Below are 22,807 nucleotides of genomic sequence, written 5' to 3' on the forward strand. Positions count from 1 at the left end.
TGGCTCCTGGGAAGGTCCAACCCCAGGCACTCCTGGTCTGGCTGGAGGGTGGTGGCTGGATTTTGGCCTGCCCAGCCCCCTCTGAGTCACTGTCCTCTTCTGGCTGGAGCTGGACTGCTTTGCATTGCAAATGCCCTTGTCAAGGAGGCTGCTGCCCTCTCTGAAAGAAAGAGGCTCGGTTAAGTTTAGTTTTTGTGTTCTTCCCCATCCTGCAGGTCCAGCTGCCCGGCTCATTGCTGAGGGCGGCTGAGTTCCCAAGCTGCGCCCACTGCCTGGGCCCATCTGGGGTCACATAGTCCTGGAGTGTGACAGATGGGAGTTTGAGTCCTAGCTCGGCCACTTTGTGGGCCCAGTACAGGTCTCTCTGTCAGAGTTGTGAAGACGTTTCCGCAGAGAGAATGGGGTGCAGGGCCTGGCCCAGTGCCTGTGACCCACTGACTCCCTTCCTTGGTCTGTCCCTTTGCTCCTCAGGCCTCCTTGTGGGCCCAGTTAGCTGGAGCTGCCTCACAGTTCTGAGATGGGGTGCCTGTTACAGATGGAGAAACTGAGGCCCAGAAACAGGGAGTAGGTGGCTTGCCAGGGACCTCGAAGGAGGCAGTTGTCAACTGAACTTGGCCTGTTTGGAGACCTGTTGGATGAATCTGGTGGTCGAATGTTCTGCTGGGAGGAGGGAAAGGAGGCACACATGCAGCCTAACCCAGATTTAGGAATCTCCAGTGTGGGACAGGGTGGGGTGCTTTTTCTGTGCGCTTGGGTCCGCTCAGGCTGGGAGCTGCTTATCTGAGGAATTCAGACGAGGGCTGCCCTTTGCTGTGGGGGTGGGAGGCTGTCCTCGTTGCCTGGGAAGCCTGTGATCCCGTGGCCACCCACAGAGTAGCCCAGCCTTTCTGGGAAAGGGCTGTGGTGCTCAGAGCTAGGGCCTGTGGTCAGCCAGTGAGTGGCCCGGTGACCTAGGGCAAGTTACCTAACCTCTCTGATTCCAAGAACCAGCAATTATTGGTGCTTTGCTCCCTGTTTCACTAGCACCTCTCACTTAACCTGTTGACTCTGCCATGGAGCGGAGTGGAGGTTGGGGGAGGCCTGTAGTATTGTTATTCCCATTTTATAGAGGTGGCTCAGAGGCTCAGAGAGGGAGTGATTTCTCTGCGTTAATACAGCAGAGCCCAGATTCAAACTCGGGATGTGCTTTTAGCCTGTTCTGCCTTTGAGCCTTAGTTTCTTCTTCTGTGAAATGGGAGAAGTCATACCCACCCCTAGAGTTGTGATGGGGAATGGGTACTGTATATACCATGTCTGACCAGGCAGATTGTTGCAGCAGCTGTTGTTACTATGGTAGAGGGGCCCAGGCCCCAGCCCCTCCTAGGTCTTGGGGGGACCAGGTGGAGTCAGCAGAGGGCCTACATCTGACCTGAGGGCTGGGGGCAGGGTCTTGGATCCTACTGAAGAATTAGTATTCAGCCCCAGGCTGAGGTCTCAGCTGGCTTCCCAGGCCCTGGGGCCACTGTCACCCTACCTGTCCGCCTTTCAATTGCCCTAAACCTGCCCCCTCATCCGGGAAAGTCTGGAAAATTCCAGGTCTCAGCCCACAGTGTCTGGATTTCACCTCCCTCTCCCCTTCTTCCCTCTTGGCAAGGGGCCATGGATTCCCTGAACCCGGCTGAGCCTGCCTAAACAGGCTTTCCCAGCCCTCATCCTGGATGAAACCTGAGTGGCATGAGGAGGGAAGAGCTGACATTGAACCCCACACAACTGGGCACTTAGTGGGCTCTGGGTACCTGTTTGCTGCTGGGCATGTGTGGCTGGAGGGAACAGACACGTTGGGACTTGAGGCTGCTTTAGAGCTGCTTTGGCTTTTGCCCAGGAGATGGGGGTTCCTGGGTTCCTACCCTTCCACCCCCATCCCACACACCCTGGTCTGCAGCCTGGGAGCCCCTCCTCACAGTCCACCTCTCCAGAGGGCCAAGGCCCTATTGTTTTGGAGGTGGGGTAGGGTCCAGGGGTGACGAGACCTGCTCAGTTTATTAGCACGCTGTCCGTAACCCCGGAGACCCCCGACATGTCCCAGGGAGTGGGGGTGGTGGCAGCGTGGGTGGTGTCTGAGCAAAGCAGGCCCGAGGCCCCACTCCTGCAGCAGCCACCCTCCTAGCTAGAGTGTTTCCCTGTGTGTTGGGTGCCATGGCAACAGCTGGGTACACAGCTCCAGCCTGACCCAATTTGAGCAGGTAGAACAGGTGGTACGTTGCGCTGTTCCCCAGCCTCATCTTTCTGAGGCCTTGTGAGCCATAATCCTCACAGCTACCACGTTCAGTGCTACGTGCCAGGTGCCGTGCTGAGCGTTTTTGCACACGCTGTGTCTGTTCATCCTCTCGGCCATCCGGAGAGGTCATCTGGCTAGAAATGCAATTGGGAAAATAACCATTTTATCATTAGGGTTTAAGCTGCTTTTGATTGTGCATTATTAGATGCCAGGGACCTGCTGAGCACCTCGAATGCATGATCAGCTGAGTCCTTGAACCACCCCGTGAGCTGATGAAGAAATTGGGGTCAAGAGACCTAAAGTGATAGACCCGTGTCACTCAGCGAGAGAGTAGCAGAGCTGTGATTTAAATGTGGGCAGGTCCGGCTCCAAGGCCCTGCCTTGCCTTGGTGGCGGAGGGCTTGAAGCAGCTACAGCCTCATGTCATGTCCTCAGACCTTTGAAGGAGGTTCTTTTTAGTGGGTTGGGTGGTACAGGGAAATCCAGATTTGGATCATTTCAAGGCACTGGGCTAGATCCTGTGAGATCTGAGGAAAAGGGGCCTCGGGGCCACAGGTGGGGGTGGAGCTGAAGTCCACTGCTGTGGACTTGGTGCCAGGCACGGGCTGGCACTGGGGCACAATGGGCATTTGCCAACGTCTCTGCCTAGAGGCCTTCCAGCAGACGCATCCAAATGGCATCTGGGAGGCTTTCCTAGGGGTCCCAGGAGGGATGCGTCCCAGCCAAGTCTGGTGAGTTGGGAAGCAGTGGACCAGACTGTGGTCTCCCTAGGGCAGGCTGGGCACAGGCTTCCAGCCTTGAGCCAATCTGTCTTTCAGGCAGGAGGAATCCCAGACATCCTGAGAGGTCTCTGTGCCCAGCTGGCACTGGTCCTGTGGCCTGCCCCATGCACGTGGCTGGTGGTGGGAGGGAGCGAGAGGGAGGCGTTGATTTACCTTACGGTGAGTCCTCTCTGGAGGAGACAGGCAGAGCAAACCTCCCTGGCCAATGGATGGGGAAACGGAGGCTGGGGGCAGGGAAGTCACTCGTTCAGGGTCACTTCGTAGGAGGAGCTAATGGCACAGCCGGATGGGCTCTGGTTGGCCCTGACTTCTGTCCCCTGTGCAGTACCCCTCTTTGCATGAAGGGGCAGCCTGGGCCAGAAAGAGAAGAGGGGCCCCTCCGATGGCTCTTGCTGCTCTGCACTTGGGTGCCAGGCTGTCTAAGAAGCAGACTGTGTGACTTGGGCAGGCTCCCACCCGTCCTTTCTTTTTGGCAGCTTTGAATTCTCAACTATCTCTTCAGTGGGGTTTTTATTTGGGTAGCCTTTTGAAAGAGGGCATGCCTGCTCACAGTACAGGTACTGACTTCTCTCTGTGGGCCTGGCCTTGAGCAGGCCGGGACGGGACACCTCCGAGAGATGTCTGGGATTTGTTGGGGGGCGTGAAGAAGACCTTGGACAGCTCAGCTCTGCAGCTGGAGGCCCTGTGCCCGGGCCTGGGGAGGCCAGGTCTTTGCACACATACACCACAGGCTTGGCTGGGCCTCTGCTTCCCCGAGGCCCTCTCCCTCCCTCCTTGGAAAAGGCTGCAGCTGCCACTTGAATCTGCTGCCCTGCGAGGCCTGCTCTCATGCACCTCTTAATGCGGAGGGAGGGTCGTGTGGAGATGGACACACAGTTCTGTCTCTTGGGCCCAAGGGTGCAGGGAGGTGGAGGTGCAGTGGGACCCTAAGGCAGGCAGGGCATCCACTTCCCTTCACAGATCGGGAGCTCTGGAGACCGAGTGGGGAGGGGGCAGGAGGAGGAGGGGGAGGAGGCTGGCAGGCTCAGATCCCTTTTCCACATTTACCGAGCACCCTCTTGGTCGTCCTGGGCTTTCAGAGGTGACCGGGACCAGACAGCCTTGCTCCCATGGAGCTCCCCATGGGGTGGGGGCAGTGTGCCTGCGGGCATCACAGAGGAAGGGCTTCCCTGAGGAAGGGACCCTTCATGGGAGCCTTGGGGGCCGAAGGGAGAGCCCTCCCTATCACAGTGATGTGCCCCATCCTGAAAGCATAGGCTCCATGAGTTTGGGAAGAGGTCAGGCAGAGGCCCCCAGCTGGAAGGCACTTGGTCAGTGATCTAGGCAAGGGGCTGGCGTGGTTGGGGTATGGAGAGGGGCAGCACGGGGCTGGCTGCAGTAGATGAAGATGGGGGTACCTGGGCTGGACAGTTGCTGGCTTTGGGGGTCCAGCCGAGGGGCAGGGGGGCAGTGTGCCTGGTTTGCTGATCAGGATGCTGGCTCTTGGCTGCCAGGTGGAGAAGATGCCAGGGTGCCTGACCAGTACTCAGTAAGGGCAGTTGGAGTTGTGGCCTGGCTGGGCCGTGGCAGGCAGAGGGAGAAGAGTGGGCACACTGGAGAGAAGGTGGGCAGGTAGAGCCGGCAGGCGGGTTTCCTTGTCCTCAAGTTCCTGGCACCACACCCAGCACTTAGTAGGTGCTGGAAGATGGAAGTTCAGAGAGTGCACAGTGGCCAAATGCGGCTGGGGTTTTGTTGCCCTATACAGTGCTCTAAGAGTTTCTGACAGCATAAACAAAAATCTTTTAAATCAGAAGATGGAGCAACGGTGTCACGTGGCAGCAAGTGGCCCAAGGGGCTTTGCGCTGCCTCCTCTGTGGGCTGCCTGTTCTGGGCTCCTCCTGACCCCCTGCATGCCCTTGGATCCCTGACAGTGGTCTGCCTCCCTCATTTGCTCAGGCCAGCCCGCTCCCCAGGGCCCCAGTGGAAGGCCTTCCGTGCACAAGCTGGGGCCTGAGGAGGCGGGTGCTTGTGGAGAGATGTCTTGCTGGCAGGCTGCAGAGACCACCCATGGCAGCCAGGCTATGGCACCAGGCCAGCTGCGGGCTCCCTCGGGGTCAGGCTGTGCGTGGCCTTGGTGTCTGCTCCTTGAGGCCAGCCTTTGCCGCCAGCTGGCCACACCATTGGCAGGTGCCACCCTGGCAGCCCCTGCCACCTGCCTGCCAGCCTGGCCTGACCCAAGGTGATCTGGCCCTGTGGAGCCAAGGCTGTTCCCCGAGGCCTGTTCCTCACTTTGATCTCTGTTCTGGGAGCTACTCTGGCCAAGGGTTCTTAGTAGCAACCACACCGTGTGTTGGAGGGCCCCGAGTGCCCTTGAACTCTGCTTGTTCAGCACCTGGAAGTCCTGACCTGCATTCGCAAAGCCCTGCCTGGACCTCGGATAGCTGCTAGCCTGTCTGCTCACGGGCCTCGCAAGCCTGGGGGCTCCGTGTGTGGAGTCTGGTGACTGCTGTGTGGTGACCCTGCGGTCACTTGCCCGCCGCTGGGAGGAGCAGTATAGCACCCATGGCAACCAATATAGATTTATCCTCATCTTATCACACAGCCACGGAAAGGTGTGAGCAGGGGAGAGACATCAGATTTGCTTAGAACGAGACCTGGAACTAATTTGGGGCGAGGGCGAGGGCTGTCTCTCTTCATTATCCACTTGGCCTGGCAAGTGCTTTGGGTTCTGGGGCTACCAGACCCACCCCCAGGGCCTCAAATGTGCTCTGTGACCTGAGGTCTATCACCCTTGGGCCTTCTGGCTCTCCACGAGGTCACACTGTGCTGTTGGTGGCCTTGGTGAAGCCTGAAGCTGCCCAGCCTGTGCCTGGCCTTGGTGTCTGCTTAGGACTTTCGTTGCAAACCCTCGGTCTCTGCTGTGAGCTTCTTTTGGTAGCCTGGGCTTGGAATGGCTCTCAAATGCAGGCCTGGAACTCCCCACCCCCCCCAACCCCCGTCTGCCCAGATGTCAACTGGGAGTGGCCAGCCCGCAGTTGGGAGGAAGGAGGACATGCCGCCTATTTGGTCAGGCTGGTGGCTTGCCCTTCACCGGCCTGGGGAGGACATTCCCGTCCTCTGCGTCTTGTCGCCTGTTTGACCTTGGGCAAGGGACTCAGTCTCTAAGCCTCAGGGGCTGCTAGTGTCTGCCTCGCAGTGTTCTGGGGAGGACCACGTGAGATAACGCCTGTCAAACGTCCAGCTCGGCTCCTGGCATGTGGTGGAGGCACTGGATGCGCCGCCGCCCATCCTTCCATCCCTGGCTGAGTCAAGGTGGTGGGCTGGATGGCGCACCTCAGTTGTCCTTCTGTGGCTGTGGCCGCTGGAACTTCCCTGTGGGCCAGGACTGACTGGGGTGCTGTCTCTGTCTCATGATTCTAGGGGTGCTGTGGGAGAGGCTACTTCCGGAGGGGTGGGAAGCAGGTGAGGAACACACCTAGTGTCTAAGGAGCTGAGCCTCATGCTGGAGCTCAGGGTCCCCAGTGGGGCCTGTGCACTTTCTTGCCTCTGTTGGCTTGAACCTGCCCTGTCTTGGGGTGCTTGGCTCCAAGCCAGCCAGTGAGAGCTGGAGTGCTCCCGGGGTGGGGCGGGACTAGGGTGTAGGGGGCTTCTGCCTGCAGGAAGGGGACCTCTGCACAGCCAGTTCTGGGACCCACTCTGGCAGGCAGAAGACTGCCCCCCACGTGAGGCAGAGGGCAGACTCTGCTGGCGGCCGGGGGAGCAGGGGAGGAAGCCAGGGGCCCTCGGTGGGTGGCAGGCCCCTGGTGCTCTCTGACTTTTACCACACCTTACTTTTCTAGTTGTTTGCTTCTGCAGTTGCCTTGTCCTCAAGCTCCCTTCCCCCGCTTCTTCACCTGGCTGAACTCCTGCTCAGCCCGAGAGCCACCTCCTCTGGGAGGCCTTCCCTGGCCTCTTTTGGCCTTGTACACCCCTGTGGACCATGCGTCTTAGCTCCTGCCCCAGACCGTGGGCAGGAGTGACCTCTGTTGCATCTTACTCCTGGGGCCTCCTGCCGAGGGTTGGCGCTGGCGCAGGGCTGGAACTTTTCTCCCTTGGCCCTGAACCAGTGTGGGCGCTGCTGGTGCCGGACCAAGTGCCAGTCACCGCCAGCTGCTGGGGCCCAGCCCCTCCCCGCCCCCGTGCGGGAGGTATCAGCGCGTGTCAGGAGCAGCCCTCGCCTGCATACCATGCAGCTGGGCACTGCCTTGGGCTCAGAGGCTGCGATTGAGAGGCAGCTGGCCGCACCGATGGGTTGTGTCGGGTGGACCCTGTGTGTGGAGTGGGGATGCTCCTAGGGGGATGGGGAGCAGGCAGGGGCTGGTGCCTGCCCCGGGAGGCACCTCGGCAGCTACTCACTGGCTCTGTGACCATGGCCAACAGCCTTGTCCTCTCAGCCTGGGCTTGCTCCTCCATCAAATGGGGTGCGGGTGCCCACGTGGGGGCAGGAGGACTCCCTAGATCAGGGCGACCTGTTTGCACAGGGCCCGGCACCCGAAACCAGACTAAACGTGCTGGGGAGGGCGCTGGGGAAGGCAAAAGTCTGCGCCCTTTTTGCACGCAAGGCGCCCTTACTTCCCACCACTTCCTCTGAGCGAGTGCTGGACTCTGCAGATACACAGAGGCAGCACACCTGCGGCTCCCCGACCCCCAGTCCCTCAGGGACAAGTTCCTGAGCACCTTCTGTGTGTGGGGCCCCGTGCAGCTTCCCGGGGTTCCAGCCCCGCCCCACAGTGCCCTGCCCTGAAGTGCCCCACCCAGGAATGGATGCTGGGCTCCGTCCCAGGGACAGTAGTAGGTGAATAGGTTGGGGGAGAGGGGAGAGAAGAGCAGCACAGGGCAGAGGGAGGCAAGGGCAGGAGTGCTGAGCAGGGAAGAGCTAGTGGCCTGGGGGCTCGGAGTGGGGGAGGCCACGGGGAGGGGCTTGGACTTCTCTGACCAGGGATCCACAGAAGGGTGTGAATCAGAGTCAGAGCTGTATTTTAGAACCCCCAAGGGCAGCCATGGGGTTGACCACTTGGGACTCCACATTGTAGGAGGGGAGGTGGCTGTCAGCTGAGCGGAGCCGTTTCCCACCTCTGTCATCATGGAATGATTAAAAACAAAACTCGAGCCTGCTACGCAGCAGCCATTGCTACTCACGACAAGGACAGTGTCGCAAACAACCTCAAGGGAAGGAAGCCAGACACAAGAGCATGCTGTGCAGTGCCGTTTATATAAAGTTCAAAAGCATTCTGATTAAAAAACCCCATCCTGATACGAGTCAGGATGATGTTGTCTTTACTGGGGTGGCGGTCATGTCTGGAGGGGACTTCTGGGACCTGTGAAGTCCCGCTTCTAGGAGGCTGGTTACACAGGACTGCTCTGAGAGCCAGCCAGCCGTGCACTGACGTGTGCACGTGTCTGTGTGAGAAAGGCCTTGAGACACCCACACCTTTGGTCGTGCTGGGCACCTGAGACCCTGGAGGAGGTCCTCAGGTCTTTCCAGGGTCTTTCTGGCAGGGCAGCCTGAACCATCCCTACCCAATAAGCATCACTTATGAGCCTTAACTCAGCAGTTGCCAGCAGGCTTCTCTGGCTGGGGATTTTCCTTCTGCATCTTGCAAACCCTGGCAGGGGCTGCTGGGTGTGGGGCTTGGTGGTTCAGAAGGAGGGCGGGCTCCCAAGGCTGCCAGACCACCGGATCTCTCTGAGCCTCGCTTTCCTCTTCTGTGAAATGGGGTGATAAGCTCCTTCTTGGTGCTTGGATTAAGTGGGTTACCACCCCCCTTCCCCCACGCCCCCGTTAGGTACCCAGCATAGCCCCCGGCACAGAGTAAGTGCTCAGGAAAGGCTGGCAGTGGTTGGTATTAATGCAGGGCAGTCATTGGAGAGGATCCAGGGGTGGGAGCAGGAAGGAAAGGTTCACCTTCCTCCTGCTCTCCCCTTAATTGTTTCTCTTCTCTCTTCCTGTGTTTCACCCATTCAGCAAACATTTGTGATTCGAGCCAGGCTGCTGCCCTGGCCCTGCACTGGGCACTGGGTCCAGCATTGGCCGAGACAGCCATGGCCCCTGACCTTGGGCCCATGAGCCAGGGGAGACCATTAGACACATCAGCTCTCCAAGAAGTGCTGAGCACGGTGTGGGAGGGGAGGCATCAGCCACTCCTGCCTGCTCTGGCCCTGACCGCTGTCTTTGGGGATGGACCTTTGACTGGGTCCTCTCCCTGAATGCGGGAGAAGGCCTGACCCAGGGCTCCAGCACCTCCTAAGGGTTTTCTGTCGGCCAACGAGGAATCAACATGGACCTGGGTGAGAATGGCCATGCCCCTTTTGGATGCAGACAAGACCAAGGCCCAGGTTTGTTTCCCAGTGTCCCACTCAGGCCTGGCTCGTAGTAAGTGCTCAGTTAATGTGTATGGACTAAGTGAATGGCAGGGGCAGCGATTAGCCCAGGGTCAGTCCATGAGTCTGCAGGAGAATCAGCTGTCTGGGGAGGAGGTGGAGATTGGTGAGTCAGGGCCTCCTGGTCCCACCTGACCCCGAGCCCTTTGTCTTGTGGTTGGAATCTCAGAGAGCTGCTGAAGATGACCAGCAAAGCAGGTCTTAGTCTGTGCTGGTTTTGTGAGGAGAGGTGACTCTGGCTGAGTGGTCCCTGATTATTCCTCGGTCACCTCAGAAGTCCCAAGGGGCTGTGGGGAATGCGGTGTGGAGCAGTGGGAACAGCTGGGGGCAGATCCAGAGATGGTGATGACCTCTGACCCCTCAGTGACTACAGAGTGCTGGAGAACGTGACCTGACCACAGCTGGAGGCCCCTTTCCTGGAGGTGGAAATATCAGTGCAAGAAGGTCTAGGGTGGCCCTTATTGGGAGCAGCAGCGCCATGAATGTCACTAATTTAGTCATCAGAGGCTTACTGAGCACCTCCCATGTACCAGGTGCCACCCTTAGGACATGGGAAGCAGCAGTGAGTGAAACAAAGGCCCTGCCTCCAGGACCCCTGCGCTCTGGGACATGGCCGCCTCCTTCCATTTTCACCATGAATAAGACCCATGTCCAGAAGAGGAAGTAATTTGTCTGCAGTCCTTGTGGGGAGGGTGCTATCAGAAAAGGCTATGGGGTTGGGTAGGGCCTCAGAGGTCAGGGACATCCCTGTGACTCACTTGGGTCCAGCTATTCAAGGAACTGGGCTCCGGGGATGGGGATACCTCCCTCCCGTTTCTTCCCTTCCTTGGGTGATTCAAACACCACCCAGGCGTGAGTCAGCCAGGAGCGGCCTGAGCACGCCTGGGCTACCTGCCCGTCCACCTCCCAGGACGTCCCAGCCAGGTTCAAGGTCTGGGGAAATGTCCTGATCCATGGTCCTGGGGTGGGGAAGTGGGGCCTCCATCAGGGCCCTGGCTTCCTGCTGGACCATCTGTCTCAGAGTTACTTTCGATGGTAGCGGCCATGTCCCCCTTTCAGTGTGAGTGTCCTCTGGGTATGTGCCAGGCCCTGTTCTCTCGTTAGGCCTTTTAGCAAACCCGTGAGACAGGGCAGGGCAGTGACTGAGGCCCAGAGAGGTCGTGTCCAGTGAGTGGCAGATCCTGGCCTTGGTCCCCAGCCTATCTGCCTCCTGTACCCTTGTCTTGTGAGTGAGTGGTCCCGCTGGGGATCTCAGGGGCTCAGGAAGGGAAATTCCCTGTGCACAGCCAACCCCACAGCTCCGTGTTTTACAGTCGTGGGTTCTGGAACGGAGGAGGGAACGTTGCTACTATAGCCCAGCTGCGGCTTTGAATTTCCTTGCTTTGAATTTCTAGGGCCTGGGCCCAGTTTAAGATTCTGAGGTCAGACAGCTATGGGTTCAGATCAGATCACGGCCCTCTCCCAGCCAGACCTGGGGTCGGTGGCTTCTGTGCTCTGAATCTCAGTTTCCCTGCCTGCGACATGGGGATGATGGTAGCTACCTCCCAGGCTTGGGGTGTGGACTCCAGGAGGTCAGGCAGGGAGAGCTCTCAGTTCAGTGCCCGATAAGTGGGAAATGCTCAGGAGGCAGGAAGCTGACATTATGGACTTTCATAGGAACATTTCCCCACTCTCCCTTCGACCCTGGATTGACCAGGCTTCGTGCCCAACACCAGCAGGTCTTGACGAGTTTGGCCCAGTGCCATGCCCCACTGACGGTACGCTTTGACCTCATGACCACCCCTCCTTTAGGACAAGACTGGTCTCAAGGCCGCCTCTTCCCTGGTATTGAGACTCGTGAAGGATCAGCCCACAAAGCGCAGGGACACTGACGGCTGCTGTTGTCCCCTGAGAACAGCTTTTCTATCTTAGAGCATCTTCCCAGCGGTCCTGCAGGGCTGGGGTGGGGGGTGGGCTCCTGAGGTAGGGCTTGGAGGTGCAGTTCACCCCTCACCTCTTGAGTGACCTGCGGACTCCCTGAGTGTCCATTTGCTCATCTGTGAAGTGGGTGCTGATCGTGTCTGCAGAGGGTACATGCTTGAGCAGCACCTGGCACACAGAAGGGTACCCGGGAAACAGGAGCCAGGCTGGGCCACATTTGGTGATGGGGGCACCTTCGCCCAGGTGCCTGGGTTTGGACCTGCACTTGGTCAAAGCCAGCAGTTTACTTCGGATTCCTTTCAATGGCCTGCTTTCCTCTTGGGCTGTGCATCAGTGGAGAATAGCATGCCCACACATTCGCCTGGGTGATAGGGAAGCTCGAGCTGCCTGCAGAGCCTGCCTCTGGGTCCAGGCACCTCTGCGAAGGCAGAGCCAGGGAGGCAGCGTGCCTGTGTCTGTAAAATGGGGAAGCCAGCATCTGCCCACTTTGGGTTATTTGATGCAGTTCCAGGTTACCGGGCTGGTGAGAGCAGGAGTGGAACCCAGGTGCCTCTGACTCCAGAGTCCTCACTCCTCACTGATGCCTCTCCACCAGGCCTGAGTGGCTTGACTTCTAGGAACTTCTTGCTGCCTCGTGTCACGGGAGGAGGGGCTGGCTGTGTCAGAACTGCAACAAGCTGCTTCCCCTGCGTGCAGCCTTGAATTCCTGGCAGGAGCCAGATGCTGCTGGGCGGCCACGTTGGCCACGTCACTGGAATGGAGGCTCTACCGCCCTGCAGCCCCTGGACAGATGCCTTGCCTGGTCCCTGGGGTGGGCCCCTCCCCAGGCGGCTGTACTTTCTTCTCTTCAGGGAAGCACAGGCAGATGTTGTCAATTTAAATTGTTTCCTTATTAGACTCTCGCCTTTCCCAGCCTGGGCTGGGTTTCATCAGCCGGGAGCCTTGATTGCATCACTGTGACTGCATCACTGTGACTGCTCGCTGTTCCAGGGACCCGGCCAAGGTCGGGGAGATCACGGAGTGGGTGTGGCTGAGGAGGTGCAGGCTGGCTGTTGTGACTGCCGGCCCAGCGGGGAGGGATTCATGCGATGGAGCCTTGCTCTGGTTATCTCTCATCATGGGGGCAGAGGGGGAGGAATCTGGGGACCAGCCCTTTCAGGAACACAGGAGGGCAGTGGGGCTGGGAGTCCCTGGGGTCCCACTCAGTTCTCATAGATATGCCCTCGCTTAGCCAGGTGCCCAGCTCCTGCCTCAGAATCACCTGGGAGCTTGTTTAAAAAGTCCAGTCCAGGGGCCTCCCTGGTGGCGCAGTGGTTGAGAGTCCGCCTGCCGATGCAGGGGATGCGGGTTCGTGCCCCGGTCTGGGAGGATCCCATATGCCGCGGAGCGGCTGGGCCCGTGAGCCATGGCCGCTGAGCCTGCGCGTCCGGAGCCTGTGCTCCGCAACAGGAGAGGCCACAGCAGTGAGAGGCCCACATACCGCAAAAAAAAAAAAAAAAAAAAAAAAAAGTCCAGTCCAGGGCTTCCCTGGTGGCGCAGTGGTTGAGAGTCCGCCTGCCGATGCAGGGGACACGGGTTTGTGCCCCGGTCCGGGAAGATTCCACATGCCGCGGAGCGGCTGGGCCTGTGAGCCATGGCCGCTGAGCCTGCGCTTCTGGAGCCTGTGCTCCGCAACGGGAGAGGCCACGACAGTGAGAGGCCCACGTACCGCAAAACAAAACAAAACAAAACAAAACAAAAGTCCAGTCCAAGGCCTGTAGCAGTGGTTCTCAACCAGGGGTGACTTTGCCCCCGGACAGTTGACAATATCTGGAGACACTTTTGGTTGTCACAGCTGGAGTTGTGGCAGGATGTTGCCAAACATCCTGTAACGCACAGGACACCCCCCCCCCAAAAGAACCAGAATGGCTTAAAATGTCAGTAGTGCCGAGGTTGAGAAACCCTGCCATAACAGAGTCTAGTTCTGGCAGGGCCTGGGAATCTTCATTTGTGACAAGCCAAGGAGTTTTCAGTGTTGACCCGAGTCTGAGCAGCTCTGTCCTCCCAGGCCTCGCCAACCCCGTCCGTAGATAGTGGCCACAATTGAGCTGCCCCCTGCCAGGCAAGCTCTGTGCCGGGTATACGGTGGCGACCAGACAGATGTGCAGACGAGTACTTGCAGCCAGGCTGCTGGGGAGGAGGTGAGGGACTGAGGGTGGGGCAGGCTGGAGCCCTTCCACGGCTCCCCACTGGTACCCCGGCTTCCCTTTTCTCAGCTTCCTGCTCTGAGACCACTGCTGGCTGTGCCTTCACTCCGACTCCGGGGAGGGGCCCCAGATGATCCCTGTCTGTGAGGACCCTGCGGGCCATGGGCAGCCTGTGGCCAGGAGGTGGCTCCCATGGAATTGACCCCTCATCACCTGCGTGATGGAGACTGGGGGGTGCTAAAGCTCTGAGATCTTGCTGCATTTCCTGGGCAGTGAGGCTGGTCTGGGCCAGGTGCTAGGGAAATGGCAGTGAGCCACCCTCGGGGAACCATGGCACCCGGACTCTGGGGTGGCCTTTTGCTGGGAGTTCCAAACTTCCCCATCTGAGAGGCCGAGGATGGTGGCTCACTTCAACCCGGTCTGCTGCCCTTCACAGCCTTTGAGGCGTCTCGAGTTGTTGGGCCCCTGGGAAGAAGCATTCCCTCCTCCCAGGTGTCCACTCACCTTCCTGCTTCTGAAGGGAGCCAACATGGGGAAGAGGTGAAGGTGTGGCCTTGGGTCAGCATCCAACCCTATTGTTCAGTCCAACCTTGCTTGGGCTTGTTCTGCCCTTCTCTGGACCTCAGTTTCTTCATCTGTAAAATGGGAATGATACTGGCACATACCTGCTAGGATTGTGGTCGTTGCTCATGTATATAAAACACATGTCCTGTAGAACAAGCTCAATGAACAGGACTGGGTTTTACTGTTGACTAATTAAAGATGAACCTGGGAGGCAGGAGCGAGTGTTCTAGAGCGAGGGTCCCGCTCTGTGCAGCTCTGTCTTGAGCTCTGGGGAGGCAGTGGTGGCAGATAGGTGCCATCTGTGTGGGGCCCCGACGGTGGCCAGCTGCCTTTCTGGGTCACTGACATATGGTAGGGCAGGTGCTAGAAAGATGTGGCTACTACACACCCATCGTGCCGGTAGAATTCCTTGCATCGCCCCTCTGGGTGAGCAGTGGAGAAAGGAGCTGGACACGGCACCGCAGGGTCATGCGACAGCCCCACGCGGTGGGCAGCGTCACCCTTTCACAGATGAAGTCCAGGCTCCCGGTGGTGGGCCTCCGGGTCACTCATGCAGCCCTACCCTCACCTGCCTGATTACCCCCCTCCCCCCGGATTTCTCTCACCTCTTCCTGAGAGCCACCTCCTTCCTTCTGGGTCTTCCTGGACTCTTCCCACCACCCGGGCCATCTCCCCGCGTCTTCGCCCAGCCAACCGCAGCCTAGAGGTCCCAGCTATGGCGTCACTGCCCCGACCAAGTCAGGCCCCCAGTCTGTTCCGCTTCCTCGCAGCCCCTTCCACTTCCCTGGAGGCTGGTGGCAGTTGTCAGTTGCTTTTTGTGTGAGTCTGTCTCCCCACTCAGCCGGGGGCTCCTGAGGAGGTCTGCTCCCGTTGTGTCCCCACACCCACGTGGGCCTGGCACCGAGCCGGCGTCCACAGTGAGGCTTTGTGGATGCATCACAGAGGCCCTGGTCGGGATCTGGGGCCAGGGGAGCTCCGAGGGAGACACCAGCCTGGCAGGATGCTCCGCTCTATTTCAGGACAACCCAGAAAGAGCCGAATTCTGCCAGCGGGCTGCGGTGGGTGGAGAGGGCTCGCCCTGCCTCTCTGGGATTTGGACATCTAATTGTGTATCTTAAAGCTAAAAACGAAACTCCCCTGAAAACCCAGTCTCTGTAATTACCTATCCCTGGCAGCATGGAGCTGGGGACTCAAGCCCTGAAACCCCAGGCTAGGGAGGCCATCTTCATCTCTTGCCAAGGGGCGCCCGGTCCTGCCGGGAGGGTGAGTGTGGGCCCAGGCCTTGAATCAGGCAGATGGGCATTCAGATCCCTTTGCTTTTGACCAGCTCTTCTAACCTCACACCCTTTTCTCATTTTTCAATTTCAAGTTCAATTACAGAAACAATTCTTGGACAGACACGAAGACAGTGGCCCTGCGGTTCCTCACCCCACCTTAGCCAGACCTGCTCCGAGCTCCCTCCTTCCTTCAGCCATTGTCTCCTCCTGTCCCTTTGCAGGTGGAACAAGCCGCTCGGCTTGGGAGCCCGGAGTCCAGGGCTCTGGACGGTGTCCTCTTTGGGCTTGGTGCCATCATCTTTACATTTCAGTTCTCAGCATGTCCTGAGCCATGTTAGCAGGGCAAGCAGGGGTTGGGGTGGGGGCGGATGCACAGTCTTGTGTGTTCTTTTTTTTTTTTTTTTTTTTTTTTGTAGTACGCGGGCCTCTCACTGCTGTGGCCTCTTCCGTTGTGGAGCACAGGCTCCGGACGCGCAGGTTCAGCGGCCATGGCTCACAGGCCCAGCCGCTCCGCGGCATGTGGGATCTTCCCAGACCAGGGCACGAACCCGTGTCCCCTGCATCGGCAGGTGGACTCTCAACCACTGCACCACCAGGGAAGCCCCCGTGTGTTCTTTTTTTTTTTTTTTTTTTTTTTTTTGTGGTACGCGGGCCTCTCACTGTTGTGGCCTCTCCCGTTGTGGAGCACAGGCTCCGGACGCGCAGGCTCAGCGGCCATGGCTCACGGACCCAGCCGGTCCGCGGCATCTGGGATCTTCCCGGACTGGGGCACGAACCCGTGTCCCCTGCATCGGCAGGCAGACTCTCAACCACTGCGCCACCAGGGAAGCCCCCCCGTGTGTTCTTAATGAGCATCTTCTTTATGGTTTTTCGTCATAGATGCTCATTTGTTGTAATTTTTTCACGCTCTTCCTCTTTCTGGCTCACTGCACCTGGGGAGTTGGGGAATGTATGCAGAGATCCACGTTTCCCACACAGGCCCTGTCCCTGCCCCCAGGGCCACAGTCCATCGAGGTCATGGCTGGTGTCAAGCGGTGCTCAGCTTTCAGGATCCCGGTCACCCTTCAGGGCTCTTAGCAGCGCTGCAGTGGGCCTTTGCTGTTCCTGGGGTGGCTTTTTGGCCTCTAGCCTCCTCGTGCCTTCTTTTCGCGGGCTTTCTCTAGTTGCAGCGAGCGGGGGCTACTCTTTGTTGCGGAGCATGGGCTCTAGGCGCGCAGACTTCGGTAGTTGTGGCGCGCAGGCTCAGTAGTTGTGGCTCGCGAGCTCTAGAGCACAGGCTCAGTAGCCGTGGTGCACGGGCTTAGTTGCCCGGCGGCATGTGGGATCTTCCCGGACCAGGACTCGAACCCATATTCCCTGCATTGGCAGGCGGATTCTTAACCACTGCCCCACCAGGGAAGCCCCTCCTACGCCCCTCCTACGCCCCTCCTCGTGCCTTCTTAAACATGTCAGGCATATTCCCACCTCAGGGCCTTTGCACTGACTGTTCCTCGTGCCTGGACTGCTCTTCCCCCAGGCATCTGTGTGGGTCACTCTCTTACCCCCTTCGGCTCTTTGCTCAGACGTCACCTTCCCATTAACACCTTCCCTGGCCGTCTTTCCCTCAGGCGCCCCCAACCCAGGCACTGCCTGCCTCCTTCCCTGTTCCTTTTTCCTCCATAGCACTTACCACCATCTGTGTGTTTTTGCCTTATTTTGTCTGTCTCCTTCCTGCTGCCAGACTATAAGCCCCTTGAAGGCAGGAATTTCTGTTTTGTTCACTGTTTATGTCCCTAGGGCCTTCAGCAGTACCTGGCACCTAATAAGTGCTTAATAAGAGATTTTTGAATGAATCAAGCCCCGGAGATTCCCTCAAACCTGGCCTGGCAAGCTCCCACCTGGGGCTCATGGTCCCCTGCTTGGCATCTTAATTCCTGTCTTTTTTTTTTTTTAATGAATGCCCCCTCACCCCCACCCCTGAGCCTGTGCTCATCTTTCATCTCCCCCCATTATCCCTGCCCTGTGCCTGAGACCCCATACCACCTGACTGAGGGTGCCTAGCTCCCTGTCTTCAGAAGGCTCTGGAAGCGGCTGCAGGGTTGAGTCCTGGCTGTGCCATCTCTGGCTCTGGACACAGATGGGCCTGGAGTCAAGGCCGGGCTCTGGTCCTCACCACTCTGTAGCTGTGGGTGAGTTTCTCAGCCTCAATTTCCTCATCTGTAAAGTGGGCCACGATAACACCCAACTTGCAGCATTGAAGAGTTCCAGGCAGCACACAGTAGGCCCACAGGGAATGGCCACTGCTGGGGTGTTTGTTTTTATCCTTGCTGTGACCTCCTGGGTGGGCCAGGACGAGGCTCTGAGCTTCGTCCCATGGGAGTGGTGGCATTTAAGAGTGTGTGTTTAGAGCCCTGTGGAAACATGAGGGAGGCCCAGGGCTGATCCCGTGAGCCCTGCCCCTGCCCACCTTCCCACAGGGGGAGAGGAAACAGCCTGTTACCTGAGCCTGGGAGGGCTCCGCGTGGCCTTCTCTGGCCAGGCCTGCAGGAACCACGGTCAAGCAGGCTTCCTGGCCGGGTGTTCCCATGGCAGACTCACAAAGGGGAAGGGAGAGCGCCCACGATTCGATACCGGCTTTTGTTCCCAGACACTAATCCTAATTCCTCTGGGTGTTTCAACACGCCCAGCACTGTGAGCTTCCTCCTCAGGCTCCAGCAGCTGCTTCCAACTCCTGGCTGGCTCGAGCAAGTGGAGGGGGCGGGCGGAGATCTGAGGGTCCACATGGGAGCCCTGGCCGCCCCCTAGCTTTCCCTGCTTTCAGGCTTGGGCCTTTGGCTGCTTGGGAAGTATTCTGCTCTTTTCACCCTTCCATTCACCTCCTCAGGGCTGCTTTCAGCCTCTGCCTAAAACCGGAATCCATAATGGCGAGACAGAGGCACTGTCAGAGGAAGATTCAAAGTTCTCACCATGGTCCGGCATGACCTACCCCTGTTCCCTCGACAGCCTCGTCCCCTCTGCTCCCCTCCCCCGTCCCGTTCAGCCGCTGGCCCCCATGCTGCTTCTCCACTTGCCAAGCTTGTTTCTACCTCAGGGCCTTTGCACTTGCTGTTCATGCATCAGGACAGATCTTCCCCCAGTCTTTGCTCAGCCCACATCCTCACTTCACTCCAGACCTTGCTCAGACGTCACTGCCAAAGGGCTTTCCCTAACCACCTGCCCAAAGTAGCAGCCCCCACCTTCTCATCTCTATCCAGTACTCCCTACCCACCTTCCTTGTTCTGTTTTCTCCATTTTTCTCTCTTTATTTGAACTACCATGTTTTCGTTTTGGTAACAGCTTTATTAAGATGTAATTCACAGACCACACAATTCACCCATTTAAAGTGTACACTTTGGGGGCTTCCGTGGTGGCGCAGTAGTTAAGAATCCGCCTGCCAACGCAGGGGACATGAGTTCAAGCCCTGGTCCGGAAAGATCCCACATGCCTCAGAGCAACTAAGCCTGTGTGCCACAACTACTGAATCTGTGCTCTAGAGCCCACGAGCCACAACTACTGAGCCTGCACGCCACAACTACTGAAGCCCGTGCGCCTAGAGCCCGTGCTCCGCAACAAGAGAGGCCACTGCAATGAGAAGCCCGTGCACCACAACGAAGAGTAGTCCCCGCTCGCCGCAACTAGAGAAAGCCTGCATGCAGCAGCAAAGACCCAACAAAAATAAATAAAATAATTAAAAATAATAATAATAACGTGTACAGTTTGGTAGTTTTTAGTATATTCACAGAGTTGTGTGACCATCACCGCAGTCAATTTTAGAACATTTTCATCACCCCAATAAGAAACTCCATACCCATTAGCAGTTGTTCCCATTTTTTCCCAGCTCCCCCATCCCCTGGCAATCATCAGTCTTTCTGTCTCTTATGGATTTGCCTATTCTGGGCATTTCATAGAAATGGAATCATATAATGTATAGTTCTTTGTGACTGGCTTCTTTCACTTAGCATAATGTTTTCAAGGTTAATTCACATTGTAGCATGTTTAGGTGCTCAGTTTCTTTTGATTGCTGAATAATATTCCATTGTATGGATATACCACATTTTATGTATCCATTCACCAGTTGATGGACATCTGGGTTGCCTTCACTTTTGGGCTATTATGAATAATGCTGCTGCGTACATTTGTGTGTGTACAAGTTTTTGTGTGGGCATATGTTTCATTTCTGTTGGGTATATACCTAGGAGTAGGATTGCTGAGTCGTATGGTAACTCTATGGTTAACCTTTTGAGGAACTGCCAGACTGTTTTCCAAAGCAGCTTCACTAGTTTACGTTCCTACCGGCAGTGCGTGAGGGTTCCAGTTTCTCCCCATCCTCATCAACACTTATTATCTGTCTTGATTATAGCCATTTTAGTGGGTGTGAAGTGGTAACTCGTTATATAGTTTTGATTTGTGTTTCCCTGATAGTTAATGATGTTGAGCATCTTCTCATGTGCTTATTGGCCATTTATATATCTTTTTTGGAGAAATGTCCATTCAGATCATTTACCCATTTTTAAATTGGGTTGTTTGTCTTTATTATTGAGTTGTAAGTGCTCTTTATATATTCTAGCTACAAATCTCATCATATATATGATTTGCAAATATTTTCTTTCATTCTGTGGGTTGTCTTCACTATTTTGATGGTGTTCTTTGAATCACAAAATTTTAAAATTTTTATGAAGTTCAAAATATCTATATTTTTCTTTTGTTGCTTATACTTTTGGTGTCACATCTAAGAAACTGTTGCCTAATACCAGATCATAAAGAGTTACCCCTATGTTTTCTTCTCAGAATTTAATAGTTTCAGCTCTTAAACTTATGAATTACTTATTGTATACGGTGTGAGAAGTGAGTCCTGCTTTATTCTTTTGCACGTGTATATCTAGTTGTCCCAGCAACGTTTGTTAAAAAGGCTGTTCTTTCCCCCATTGGCACCCCTGTTGAAAATTAACTGACCATAAATGTGAAGGTTTACTTCTGGACTCTCAATTCTATTCCATTGATCTATGTGTCTATCCTTATGCCAGAACCACTCTTTCTTGATTATTGTAGCTTTGTAGAAGTTCTGCATTCAAGACATGTGAATCCCTTAATTATGTTCTACTTTCTCTAGATTGTTTTGATTATTCTGGTCCTTTGAACTTCCAAGATTTAGGATCAACTTGTCAATTTTCTGCAGAGAAGCCAGCTGAGATTTTGATAGGGATCATATTGAATTTTTAGATCAATTTGGGTGTATTATCATCTTTTTGTGTGTGTGTGGCTATGTTGGGTTTTCGTTGCTACATGCAGGCTTTCTCTAGTTGCAGCGAGCAGGGGCTGTTCTTCATTGCCGTGCATGGGCTTCTCATTGCGGTGGCTTCTCTTGTTGCGGAGCACGGGCTCTAGGCACGCGGGCTTCAGTAGTTGTAGCACGCGGGCTCAGTAGTTGTGGCTCATGGGCTCTAGAGCGCAGGCTTGGTAGTTGGGACGCATGGGCTTAGTTGCTCCGCGGCATGTGGGATCTTCCCGGACCAGGGCTCGAACCCATGTGCCCTGCATTGGCAGGCGGATTCTTAACCACTGCGCCACCAGGGAAGCCCGGGAGTATTATCATCTTAGCAATATTAAATCTTTCAGTCCACGACTGTGGGATGTCTTTCCATTTATTTAGATCTTCTTGAATTTCTTTCAGCAATGTAGTTTGTAGTTTTCCAGAGTATACGTTTTGTACTTCTCTTGTTAAATTTATTCTTTTTGATACTATTGTAAATGAAATTGTTTTCTTCATTTCATTGTGGATGTTCACTAGTACTGTATATAGAAATAACTGATTTTTGTATATTGCAACCTGGCTGAACTCATGTATTCTAATAGTTTTTTTAGTGGATTCCTTGGGATTTTCTACATACAAGATTAAGTCATCTGCCAAAAGAGGTAGTTTTCGTTCTTCCTTCCCACTCCCAGCAAAATGTAAGCTAGTCATTGCTGTGGCCCCAGTGCATAGAACCAGGGACTGGCACACAACTGGTGCTCAGTTACTTGAATGAATGAATGAGGAGAGCCGCCATGGCTGGGTCAGATGATGCTCCAGCCCAGGGTTCCCACTCCTCCTTTGGCACCTGCTTCCTGAGGGTCCCTGCCCATGTCCGCTGGCGGGTTGGGAGCTGTCCCTTCCTCCCCCGCTCATCTCTAGCCCTGACCTTTTCTGTTTGTCCCCAGTCTGCAGGGGTTGCTGCACTCACCTTCCTAACAAGGTCAGAGCATTTTGGTGATTGGCCCCAGCCCAGGTTGCACAGTGAGTGTGAGGCTGCGAGCCCAGGTCTGCCCGACTGAGTCCTGTTGCTTCTTGTCACAGCCCTGGCAGGATGTGGGGAAGCCATGGTCCCATCCTCAAAGACTTGTGGGGCTAGGAAGGAGCTCCTCATAGAGGCTTGGCTCGGGCGCTTTCATCGGCCGAGAAACCAAGAGTATGTTCCTCACTCATGCGATTCCCTCTGCCAGGAACCGTCTCCCCCGCTTGCTACTCCCCCCTCTTCATTCGGGTCTGAGCCTGAATGCCACCTCCCTGCAGCCAGTCACCTTCCCTGACTCACCCCTTCCCCCACCCTGTCCTGGTGACACTGAGTCATCAGTGGGGTGACTGTCAGATGTCAGTCTGTGAATCAAGTCCACCACAGCATCCAGCACCTGGCACGTACTTGGGACTCAGAGACATGGGTAGACGCCTCGGGTTCAGATTAGGGCGCTGCTGGCTCCACAACCCCAGGGGGTTCTGTCTGCCAGGCTTTCCCAAGCCCCTGACCCGTGAACCATGGTGATGGCTGAGCGCTCTGACTCTGCAGTTGGACCGTCCTGAGTTCAGATCCTGCTTTGTCCATCACCGGGGGTGTGACCTTGGGTGGTCTGCGGGAGCCTCAGTGCCCTCAGCTGTAGAAGGGGTGGCACAGAGTCTCCTTCCAGTGTTGCCGTGAGAAGCAGGCCAGCCCGTGTTCAGGGGATGCTCAACCTGTGCTGACCCTCCGCCCACGGGCCCCCGTCTGGCCATTAACCCGAGCCCCTCCGGTCTCCAGGGTGCGGAGCGGTCACTTCCTCAGCTGTCCACTCGCCGTTCCTGTTAGTGGGATGAGGCTGGAGATCATGTCTCGTACGCCTGCCCCTCCCTTCCTGAGCGCGTCCTGCCGTGGCAGGGGGGCTCATTTCCAGCACGTGCCGCTGCCACCCCCGGGGCCCACCGGCCCCTGAGGCAGCTGGAGAGGCTCAGGGGACTGCTCCCACTGGCTCCCACTCACCCCCAGGGCCCAGGGTGCCTCCCCAGTGCGGGGGGTGCAGAATTGGTGGGCTTGGTCATGCTCCTCAGGTCCAGGAGGCGCTCCAGGGGCTGGAAAGACAGCACCCCCTCCCCCACCCTGCCCTGACCCAGTGGGG

The 22,807-nt window shown here is 56.6% G+C and overlaps 1 protein-coding gene across 2 annotated transcripts in view; it reads left to right on the forward strand.

Annotated features, from left to right (window-relative positions):
• EEIG1 (estrogen-induced osteoclastogenesis regulator 1) overlaps positions 1-22,807 on the forward strand; it is a 37,391-nt gene that overhangs the window by 1,066 nt on the left and 13,518 nt on the right. Inside the window, exon 2 of one of the 2 annotated variants that reach the window (XM_081236580.1) lies at positions 12,005-12,169. The exons of the other annotated variant lie outside the window; for it this stretch is intronic. Coding sequence (XP_081092706.1) covers positions 12,005-12,169 — 165 coding nt within the window. The remainder of the gene's footprint in view (positions 1-12,004; positions 12,170-22,807) is intronic. 2 annotated transcript variants of the gene reach the window in all.

This window comes from Mesoplodon bidens (assembly GCF_964165515.1).
Source record: "Mesoplodon bidens genome assembly, chromosome: 6".
NCBI classification, from domain to species: domain Eukaryota; kingdom Metazoa; phylum Chordata; class Mammalia; order Artiodactyla; family Ziphiidae; genus Mesoplodon; species Mesoplodon bidens.